The sequence below is a fragment of the Schistocerca americana genome, chromosome X, assembly GCF_021461395.2.
Source record: "Schistocerca americana isolate TAMUIC-IGC-003095 chromosome X, iqSchAmer2.1, whole genome shotgun sequence".
NCBI lineage: Eukaryota > Metazoa > Arthropoda > Insecta > Orthoptera > Acrididae > Schistocerca > Schistocerca americana.
In genome coordinates this window covers 700542749-700554905 of record NC_060130.1, presented here as the reverse complement: position 1 = coordinate 700554905, position 12157 = coordinate 700542749, and the positions used below count along the sequence as shown (strand labels likewise).

Below are 12157 nucleotides of genomic sequence, written 5' to 3'. Positions count from 1 at the left end.
AAGAATGCTGAAGATTAGATGGGTAGATCACATAACTAATGAGGAAGTATTGAATAGGATTGGGGAGAAGAGAAGTTTGTGGCACAACTTGACCAGAAGAAGGGATCGGTTGGTAGGACATGTTCTGAGGCATCAGGGGATCACCAATTTAGTATTGGAGGGCAGCGTGGAGGGTAAAAATCGTAGAGGGAGACCAAGAGATGAATACACTAAGCAGATTCAGAAGGATGTAGGTTGCAGTAGGTACTGGGAGATGAAAAAGCTTGCACAGGATAGAGTAGCATGGAGAGCTGCATCAAACCAGTCTCAGGACTGAAGACCACAACAACAACAACAGATAGTGGTAATATGATGAGCAGAATTACATGTAATTTTTATTAACCCTTTCACTGGTCAGGAGTTACCAGTAACTGTATTTCTTTCCTGCATTTATAGGAATACATTGTCCCTCTTATGTACACTCCTGGCATCTAGTGATACCCCGCGGCACAGCCTGTCGTTTCTGTTTGTTGTGAAATAAACCCGTAAGGGCTGTGGGAAGTACACATCCTACCAAATATCATTGATCTAAAGGTTCTTGGGAAGTATGTTTGCCAACAAAGTACTTTCTCAAAGAGGCATGGGAAGGATACTTACTACAAAATTGGGGATATCTTGCCACATCTGGATGCTTCTGACATCTTGTGATACATTGTACCAAGTATATAAAAACTGTTACAACAGTTAGTTTCTGTTTGTTGTGAGATCACTTATGTTGTCACTTGGGAAGTCTGAAAAAGTTGCTTCATATCTGCAGTGGAAAATACACCATCCACCAAAATAACAGGTCACAAAATGGCTTTGGGAGATACTCATGCCACCATATTGTTTAGTTCTAAATCTCAAAAATAAAATTATCAAAAAATGTAGTCAGTTGATGACAATTCTAATACAGTAGAAAAAAAATTAACTTAGCTGATTTGCTACAAAATGTGCACCAGTGGATGGTTAAACAAAACACTTTACATGTAGAAATTTAAAATTAAGTCGTGATGTTCAAAAATTTGTATGTTTTGGCTTTGCAATTTGTAATATATCTGGAACTATGGTTGTGATACATCCAAATGCATAGAGTTACACAAATTAAAATCTGCTAAAACCAAACATAGGTGGGACTTTACAAATTTCATAACATAAAAAATGTTTACACACACACACACACACACACACACACATGTTGAGCCAAACATTGAAATAAATTTAACAGTTTGTCTGTGCGGCCAAGGATATTGCTCATGAGGTTACATTTTATAAAATTCTTGTAAATTCCTGGATTGGACAATCAAGTGTTACACTGTAGGTCGATCATTTCAAGTTTGAAATATGAGGTCATCAGCAGCCAAAATGGTGAGCATGACCTGACAAATAAAATGAAATAAGTCTTCAGTCACACAGTCTTTGAATTAATTTAATTCAGTTATTGAAACATAAGAAGTCATGCCTGGTCCAAAACTGACTTCCTTGAGTTCCAGCAAACACTGCATGTCATAAACTTGAAGCCAGTTTGTCCATAAGCTGGTTTGAAAGCATCAGTCTTATGTGAAATTTAAAATTTTCCCAGCGACCTAAATATTCAAAAAGATTTCGGGCTTGCAGCCGGTTGTCGTTAGCTTCCATCCACGATATTTCAACTGGACAACTGCCAGCCATCCTCAGTTGTCCAGTCGAAATATTGTGGATGGAAGCTAACAACAACCGGCTGCAAGCCAGAAATCTTTCTGAGCATCAGTCTTGTTTTTCATACCTGTTACTAAATGATTCTCCCCTTGCATTGAGAGACTTGATGAATTCAAATAATTTGGTGATGTTTGGCATACAAGTGAAGCCCAAATCGGAGAATCATGGAGATATCCTTGCTTTCTTTTCCACTTCTCTCTAGGAATGTTGGAGTCTTGTAACACAAATTAAGGAACCTTGTTGATGACTTAACCGCCTTCGAATTCGGCTATGACATCAGCCAAGAATTCCCTAAATGTTCAGTCTGTGCAACAGAGTGTAGTTCACTATATTGAAAAAAACCTCCATTATATCATTCACTTCAACTGATCTAGCACAAAGTGCCTCTTGATATATCAGACAATGAACTCCAAGTGTCAACAAGCCCCAAATAGATTCCAATTTACCCTTATCAAACTATCAGGACCACTTCACTCTCCCCACATTGTTGGTGTGCCATCATTTGTTATGCTGATGAGTTTTTTTATTCCATTCCAAAGGAATCTTCTCCACAGCATCAAAATTATTTGTGCCAGTAGTAATTTCCATAAGTGAGATTAAATTCAGATAGTCCTCTGTCATTTCTAGCACGGTGTTTACTAAATGCACAAAAATCGCAACTCTGTGCTGTGGCTGACATGTCAGTGGAATTGTCACATGTGATGGAAAATAAAATGAACCTGGGTGCCCTTTGAGTCAATTGATGCTGTGCATCTGCAGCCAATCAGCAATGTGGGATTCCACGGCATGACGAGAAAGTGCGATATGCTTGAACTGTGCAACTTCTGGATTTCTGAAACCAATAAAATTAATATATTGGTTTTCCTTTCAGAACATGGATATTGAGCTGAGTTAATAAAATTTTTGGTCTTTATTACCTATTGTTCTGACACATCATAAAATATTACACACAAAAAAAAAAAAAGAAAAAAAAAAGAAAGAAAGAAAGAAAAAACTGCGTCGGTCAACTTCCCCAAACTTGAAGCTGACTGATTGTTATGAGACAGTTGTAGATTGTTCAAATAATTTACGGGTTTACTGCCAGGTGACGTCATCGACCACTGCCTAAGTGGTTGATGATGTCACCCGGCAGAAAACCCGTAAATTATTTGAACGTTCAATTCCCTGGGAAAAGTTAAGGTCTCAATTGTAGATTGTTTTTGACTTTAGGGCAACTTTAACTATTTTGAATCCGTATCAATAACTCAAAAATAAATCTGCCATAATAAGTAAATTTTAATACTGAATTCAGATTAACGTACAAAGAAAGCTTAAGGACAAAAAAATGCGATCATGAATTTGCTTTTGTGAAATTCCAAAGAAACTCGCACACCCTTTTACTTTAGCACTGAGAACTGGCTGACCACCTTGTGTTTTACCATGATCATTTTGAATGCTGTTTATCAGGCCTCCTTTGGGAATTTTATGCACTCGGCTAGCCTTTAATGCTTATTTATCCATTTAAAATTTTGATGAGACACAGTTCTAAAACATCCATACTATGATTTCTTCACTCCACCATTGGACTGTTATAGACAGTTGTTGCTGCATGCACTGTCACATCGTTGCTGCATTCATTAGGTCACATTCCTGCCATGTTTACAAATGTTTGTTCATAAAAGAAATGCTGAACAAATGACAGTCAACTTCACTCCGATTCCACCAAGAATTTGCAAAAGTTTTATTTATGCCTGTATAAATGGGTAGGTTGGTGAAAAGAGTAGCAGCTATTTCAATATCAAGACCTCTGATGGAAAACCAGTCCTAACCAAAGAAGGGAAAGCTGAAAGATGGAAGGAGTATATAGAGGGTCTATACAATGGAGATGAACTTGAAAGCAATATTATACAAAGAGAAGAGGACATAGAAGAGAATGAGATGGGAGATATGAAACGGTGAGAAGAATTTGACTGAGCACTAAAAGACCTAAGTCATAACAAGGCCCTGGGAGTAGACGATATTCCATCAGAACTACTGATAGCCTTGGGAGAGCCAACCATGACAAAATTATCCCATCTGGTGTGCAAGATGTAGGATACAGGCAAAATACCCTCACACTTCAAGAAGGATTTAATAATTACAATTTCAAAGAAAGCCAATACTGATAGGTGTGATAATTAACAAACTATCAGTATAATAAGTCATGGCGGCGAAATACTAACACGAATTCTATACAGAAGAATGGAAAAAGTGGTATAAGCCAACCTTTGGGTAGATCAGTTTGGATTTCAGAGAAATGTAGGAACATGCTAAGCGATACTTCCCATACAACTTACTTTAGAGGATAGGTTAAGGATAGGAAAACCTACGTTTATAGCATTTGTGGACTTAGAGAAAGCTTTTGACAATTTTGACTGGAATGCACTCTCTGAAATTCTGAAGGTAGCAGGGGTAAAATACAGGGAGGAAAAGGGTATTTACAGCTTGTACTGAAACCAGATGGCAGTTGCGAGTCGAGGGACATAAAAAGGAAGCAGTGGTTGAGAAAGCAGTAAGACAGGGTTATAGCCTATCCCCGATGTTATTCAGTCTGTACATAGAGCAAGCAGTAATGGAAACCAAACAAAAATTTGGAGTAGGAGTTAACATTCAGGGAGAAAAAATAAAAACTTTGAAGTTTGCCAATTGCATTGAATTCTGTCAAAGACAGCAAAGGACTTGGAAGAGCAGTTAAACGGAATGGACAGTGTCTTGGAAGGTTGATATAGGATGAACGTCGTCAAAAGTGAAAGCAGAATAATGGAATGTTGTCAAATTAAATTAGGTAATGCTGAGAGAATTAGATTAGGAAATGAGAGACTGAAAGTATTAGAAAAGCATTTCTGAGAAGAGAAATTTTTTAACATCAAATATAGATTTGTGTTGGGAAGTCTTCTGTGAGGTATTTGTCTGGAGTGTTGGCACATATGGAACTGAAACATGGATGATAAACAGTTTGAACAAGAAGAGAATAGAAGCTTTTGAAATGTGATGCTACAGAAGAATGCTGAAGATTAGATGGATAGATCGTGTAACTAATGAGGAGATACTGAATGAAATTGATAAGAAAAGAAATTTGTGGCACAACCTGATTAGAAGAAGGGATTTGCTGATACGACACATTCTGAGACATCAAGGGAAGGGATCATGAATTTAGCATTGGAGGGGAGTGTGGTGGAGGAGGAGGGGGGGGGGGGGGAGACCAAAAGATGAATATGGTAAGTGGATTCAGAAAGATGTAGGTTGTAGTAGTTATTTGAAGATGAAGAGGCTTGCACAAGATAGAGTAGTATGGAGAGCTGTATCAAACCAGTCTTTGGACTGAAGACCGCATCCACGAATAGATATATATTATAAATAAACTTTCGTTATTGCTCTAGTTATCATTGTAAAGAGGGGTCAGTGCATGACATACATAAGACCTAGACATAGAAGCTTTTATATGCCAGTCAAACGAATAAAATTCTTAGCGTATAAAAAAAGTTAATACTATCAGTCCTTCTGAAAATGATCAGTATTCAGATTGAGGTTCAGAAAACTGTACATTTATCCATTGCCATGAATTAATAACTTTCAAAAAGTAAATATATTTAACTAAAATAAAAGAATTTTCATTACTAATATGTAGTTATTTAATATATAAAAAATTTTTAACGTTTCGGTCAACTTCACCCAGCTTGACAGTTCTCTCAATCACAAAATGGCCTTTTGAAAACTGTTTTGTAACTCACTAGTGACAATGGTCCTTTGATGTTGTCTTCCTCCCATATATACTTTTAATCAATTATAACTTCAAATTGTACACAAAATGATGACTTTCTTTCATTGATGTTGGTAGCTCTCTTTTTTATTTAGTTACATCTTTATGGTCTTCTTTCTTTAAACCTTCATGATATATCACTTGTAAGATTTCATCACTTCTTTACTTACTCTTGACTCAGTTTTTCCCATAAGGGTGACCATTTCTGACAGCATTCTCTCTTGTTTGTCAAAACAAGTGCATCATATTTTCTTTGTGTCTGGTGTTGTAATGACACTCCAGTGAGTGTTTTCTTCCTGTCCATAGTAGTGCAATGGCATTTTAAGTTCTTTGCATGGTCCTCAAACAAATGAAAAAGTAAAGCAGTTCCCATTTTGCATTGAATAGTGTGGCTTCTTCACTTTTTCTTTTTCTGGGCAAGTGCAGAGGCTTCATTATTACCAATGTAGAATATATATCCAGTTCAACACTACTAGTATTGCTAGCAAACTGCTTGGCATGTGATATGGCCACTGCCTAACTCTAGCTGCACCTGGCCACAGCCTTCCTTTTGCTTTTTCCTCCTTACCCCTGATCGCTGTGCTCAGAAAGATAGACAGGCATGCGGCGCAATTATTTGCATTCGCGGAGCACTGTTTGGCCAAGCCTGCTGTAGTGAGTCAACATGGAAATTTGACTTATACCTACCACCTACACCAGTGGTGTATCATATAATTCATCTGAATAGCGTGTTTGTAGGGACTTGGCGAACCCTACCTGTCACCTGTTACACGTCGGACGCATGGGCCGGCCTCCAGGAGCACACAGGGAGAAAGAAAAAGAGGAACTTCAAACACCAAAGTGGAGGAAGGATAGGAGAAGGTGAACGACAAAACAAGAAAGGAACAGTGGACAGTATCCTGGTACTGACTACCACAAATGCAGAATACGTGTAACAGGTGACAGGTAGGGTTCGCACGTACCCTTTGGTACAGGTCAGACCCAGGGAGTTGTGATTGCCTGAACTGCTACCTTCCCAGATTGCTGATTGGTCCCTCTGTCAGGTGTTTGGAGGTGTGACCTGAGGTGTGAAAAATCACCTAAGGGAGGTGCACCCCCTTCTGAAGGGGGCCCCCAGTTGGAAGGAGCATGCCATCCGAGATGCTGACAATCATGGGGGATTTTCTCAAAATGAGCCAATCATTTTCACAGTCAATGGCTATGAAATGTAAACAGAATGAGGCTGATGATTCAACGACCCTCCCAGCTGCACCAAGGTTCCTCATGGTTTTACGTACTGAAGATGGTCAGTTCTTCTCTGCGGTAAATCCGTTTATTATTCAGAAAGGTATTGATGCAATTGCTGGCCCTGTGAAATACTGCTCTCGTTTACACACTGGCACTTTGCTTTTGGAGACTACTTCTGATTCACTAATTCAGAAGCACTACAACTGCTTGCAGTTTCGTTCCTCCGTGGTTATCCTGTTTGTGTCGAGGCCCATCGAACACTGAATTCTTCCTGTGGTGATATTTACCCTAGGCTGCTTGATAGACTGACTGAGGCAGGAAGCCAAACATACATGTCTGATCAGGGTGTCATTGCTGTCCATCAGGTGATGAAAAAAGTAGATGCCTCCTTAGTGCCCACATGCACTCTCTTTCTCACTTTTGATAGAGTGGTTCTTGTGTCAAAAATCAAACCAGGTTATAAACTTATCACAGTCAGACCATATATTCTGAACCCGATGTGCTGCTACCAGTGTCATCATTACAACCACACAAGAGAGTCCTGTCGACATCCAGCCAAATGTGTAACTTGTGGTAGTGATGCTCACGAGGGCCTTTGTCTGTCTCCTCCTACCTACTGCATCAACTGCAATGGTGACCATTCTGCTCCCTCCCATGGTAATGCCATGTATCTCGATGAACAGGCTATCTTGGAGATCTGGCTGAAGGAAAAAGTGCCTTACCCAGTCACTCACAAGTCACTTAGATCCATTAAAAAGGATTTACGGCTGCTCTTAGAATTGCAGCATCCACTTGTTCTCTGCATTCAGGAAAGAAAATTGCGTCCTCATGACTCCTTTGAGCTCTTGCATTTCTTCCCGGTCCATTTTGATCTTCCCCCTGAGGTCAGCATTCTGTCTCATGGGGGAGTCATGCTGCTCATTCAGGATGACGTTCATAGTCAACCATCTCCCCAACTACCCGCCTTCAAGCTGTTACAGTTCGCCTTTCTCTTCCTCACTTGACTCACATTCCTTTCAGACTCCACGCACACCTATTCCCATTTGGACCTATCCTCCAGCACTGTCCAACTTGCCCATCATCTCGAGTGGTCGATTCTCTCTGACACATACTCGAGCAACCATTTCCCATGTGTTATCCATTTGCTGACACCTACTGCACCTTCCTGCACACCAAAATGGCAGCTACTAACACCAACTGGAGGCTTTACTCCTCCCTGGCGACTAACATTATTTCCCCAGTTGTGGTTTCCAGGTGGAAAATCTTACAGGCGTGATCCTTACCGCTGCAGAATGGTCCATTCCATGCACTTCCTCTTTACCACGCCGTGTCCTGGTCTCTTGGTGGACTGAGGCATGCTGCATCGCAATTCGCACATAGAGACATGCTCTCTGCGTTTTTTCATTCCCTAGTTCTTTCAACAGTTTGACTCCTTATTCTGTCATGTTGGCCAACCTCCGATGGCTCTCTGGGACCAAGATCCATTCCCCAATTTCCAGCCTGACAGTAGCAGACAATGTTATTGTAGATCCTGTTGCCATCTTCAACACCTTGGGCCACCATTCTGCAGAGATTTCAGCTCCTCTCACTACCACCCTGCCTTCCTCCTTCGGAAACGAGCAGAGGAGGCTCGGGCATTACCCTTCTCTTTTCTGAATTGTGAGTGCTGCAATGCCGCTTTTACTGTGAGGGAGCTAGATCATGCTCTCACTTCATCCCGATCCTCTGCCCCAGGGCCAGACACCATTCACATTCATGTATTGCAGCACCTATCTCTTGTGGGCAAGCACTTTCCGCTTAGTACGTACAACCGTAACTGGGCAGAGGGCATGTTTTCTAGACACTGGCGTGAAGCCACTGTCATACACATACTTAAGCCCAGTGAGGACAAACACCTCCCTTCTAGCTACTGCCCCATTTCTCTCACCAGCTATGTTTGCAAGGTGATGGAACGTATGGTTCATGCCCAGTTGGTATGGTGCTGGAGTCTTGCAATTTACTAACCACTGCACAGTGTGAATTTCGAGTGCAGTGTTCTCCAGTTGACCATCTCGTCTCTCTGTCCACCCATGTCATGAATGGTTTTCTGCAGAAATCCCAGACTGTGGCCGTGTTTTTTGATTTGGAGAAAGCCTACAACACTTGCTGGAGGACTGGTATCCTTCATACTCTCTACACATGGGGCTCTTGTGGCTGCCTGCCCCGTTTCCTTCAGGAATTTTAAAAGACTGAGTTTTCATGATATGCGCGGTTTCTGCCTTGTCAGACACCTTTATCCAGGAAAATGATGTGCCTCAGGGTTCCATCCTGAGCATTAACCCTATAATGGCCTGTCTCCTGCAGGACATCTCCAGCTCCCTTTTTGTTGATGATTTTGCCATCTATACCAGTTCTCCATGGACTTGTCTTCAGTGATGTCTCGATCATCTTCACTCGTGGAGCATCAACAATGGCTTTTGTTTTTCCTCTGACAAAACTGTTTGTATGTATTTCTGGCAGTGCAATTGGTTTCTTCCACCGTCTTCATGACGTGGACCTGCTACTCTTCTGTTCGTTGATACTACAAAATTCCTGGGACTCCTGCTCGATAGGAAACTCTCTTGTTTGTCCCACGTGTCGTACCTGGCAGCCCGCTGTATGCAGTCCTTCAGTATCCTCAATGATACTTCTTGGGGGTGCAGATCAAACCACCCTCTTCCGTTTGTACTGGTCGCTTTTCTGTTCAAAACTACAGTTTGGATGTTTCATTTATGCATTTGCACATCAGCCCCTCTTATGCCGTCTCAATGCTATCCACCACCATGGCATCCATTTGGCCACAGGCGCCCTTTACACTAGCCTGGTTGAGAGTCTGTATGCAGAAGCTGCTGAACTACGGCTGTCCTACTGCCATGACTTTCTCTTCAGAAGATATGCATGCTGTTTGTCTACCATGTGTGGCCACCCATCCTATGCCTCCTTCTTCAATGACTCCTTTGATTGCCAGTATGGTGTGCGTCCATCTTCTCTGTAACCTCCTGGAGTTTGGTTTCAGCTTTTGCTCCAGCAGCTTAAATTCACACTACCTGCAACTTTGTGCGGCAGCCTGTGTTCACCTTGGCCTTCATTCACTTCCTTAGGAAACTACTCCAGCCTCGCTCTATCGCCTTCAGTTTCACGATCTTCTCATGAAATTTCACGATAGTACCTTTGTCTACACTGATGGCTCTCGGACTGACCGTAATGTCAGGTGTGCTTTCGTCATTGGCGGCAACATTTTTCGGCATTGACTTCCAGAACACTGCTCAGTATTTAAAGCAGAGCTATTGGTTCAAATGGCTCTGAGCACTATGGGACTTAACATCTGTGGTCATCAGTCCCCTAGAACTTAGAACTACTTAAACCTAACTAACCTAAGGACATCACACACATCCATGCCCGAGGCAGGATTCGAACCTGCGACCGTAGCGGTCACGCAGTTCCAGACTGAAGCACCTAGAACCGCACGGCCACACCAGCTGGCGCAGAACTATTCACCCTGAATCAGGCCACACAGTAGATCTGGCAACACGGGCTTTTCTATTGCATCATCCGCTCAGACACACTCAGCACCCTTCAAAGCCTCTGTGTTCAGCACACTGTCCATCCCTTAGTGCTACAGGTTCAGGAAGGCTGTCACCTACTCACTGTTGATGGAGCCACTGTGATGTTTATGTGGGTTCCTGGTCACATCAGTCTGACAGGACATGAGGCTGCTGACACTGCTGCCAAGGCTGCAGTCCTTGTACCTCAGCCAGGTAGTTCTTATCTTCCCTCTGATGATCTCTCTGTTGTCGTCTGTCAGCAGGTGGTGTCACTTTGACATTACTACTGGTCCTCCCTTCATGGGAACAAGCTCAGAGTTATCCTCTCCCAGCGGCTTGGACGACCTGATCTCTGCCCTCTTGCCGTGAGAAGATCATTTTAACTAGGTTGCGTATTAGGCACTGTCTCTTTAGCAATCGCCATTTGTTAAGAGGTGCTCTCTCACCACTTTGTGCACATTGCACCCAAATTTTGACTGTCTGCCATTTCCTGACGGTTTGCCGTCTGAGTTATCGGCGGTTTTAGTGAATGATGCATGGGCTGTCGACCATGTTTTACTTTTTATCCATCATAGTAATATGGCAAAGGCCATTTAATTTTTAGTTCTGGACATCCATTTCTCTATGGCATATTTCACAGACCTTTCTCCACATCCCTGTTTTTAGCTGTCTTCACGTCTGTTGATTGGGATTGACGTGTAATTGTCCTCTTTTTGTCTTCTTGTTCTACAGTTTTGACCTGGGCACATATGACCCTAGTTGTTTTTGTGCCCCAAAACAAAACAAAACATTTTACTGACATAATGTAAAGTCACATCACGTTGGATTATTGACCAGTTGGAGTCTATATGTATTGGACAGTGGCTGAATATCACCCATAGTATCACTTCACAGCTGTGGAGAAGATTTTAGGAGGCAGGAAACATTTGAAACTGTATGTGCAAGGTTGAACATAGCTACAATTCAACACCAGGATCATTACATTACCTTACATACCCAAAGACGTTCAACCTGCGCAGAAACACCCTTAGCTAGAGCTTTTCTGACTCACTCTGGGAGAGCGTGTTAGTCAACAAATTTGAATATTAGGTTTACAGAGTTTATGTCTGTAATCCTATTGAAATATTCCTCAAGAAATCATAGACACCATCAGTGAAACATCCAAATAACTGTCTTCTTGCATACTGTAAACTAATTAGAATCTTTATTATATGAAATGGTTATCTGCATACTAAATATTAGTAGAAAATACGAACATCTTTTAAAAGTAGTACTTCCATACACAGAACTACTGTGACATGAAGAGACATGTAACCTTATGAATGACATTAATATCATATGTGAAAAACAAGAAAATTCCATACTGTTTTGTGTGAGGTAATCTTGTATGTTACGTTTACACATCAGCCTTAACTGTGGTAATTGCTTTTATAACCAGGAATGTAATTTGTTGCAGGCTGTGTCAACAATACATGGGCTTTTTAAGATGATAAGAATACTGACAGTTAATATTGGTGGACTGGCAGCTCGTCTTTATGTAATTCAAAGAACAGCAAAGGAGTATCAGCAGTCTCTGCCACTGGAAGTCAAGAAAAGGCGAAAGAAGAAAAATAAACTGGAAAAGTGATTTGTGCCTTAATGTAATGCCAAATAAATATTGGGGCTCTTGATTTATTTATCTTACCTTTGTCATAAAGAAATGAGTATTTGTTATGTCCTCCTAAACTGATGCTGAAAAGTAATATGCGTGATAAGTGACTAGCCCTCCAGGTGCACAGCGAACCTGTAGTAACAAATTGCAGATCTCTCCAGTATTTAAAGTGAAACCCAGTTCTTTGCTCCATTGGACAATATTTTGATCTGTGCTGTACAC

The 12157-nt window shown here is 41.3% G+C and overlaps 1 protein-coding gene across 2 annotated transcripts in view; it reads left to right on the top strand.

Annotated features, from left to right (window-relative positions):
* The window catches only part of LOC124555146 (THUMP domain-containing protein 3-like), a 116246-nt gene extending 104292 nt beyond the window's left edge, over window positions 1–11954 (top strand). For both annotated transcript variants that reach the window (XM_047128960.1, XM_047128959.1), the window contains one exon: window positions 11741–11954. In XM_047128960.1, the coding sequence (XP_046984916.1) occupies window positions 11741–11911 (171 nt within the window). In that variant the 3' untranslated portion in view covers window positions 11912–11954. The remainder of the gene's footprint in view (window positions 1–11740) is intronic.
* Window positions 11955–12157: the final 203 nt, after the last annotated feature.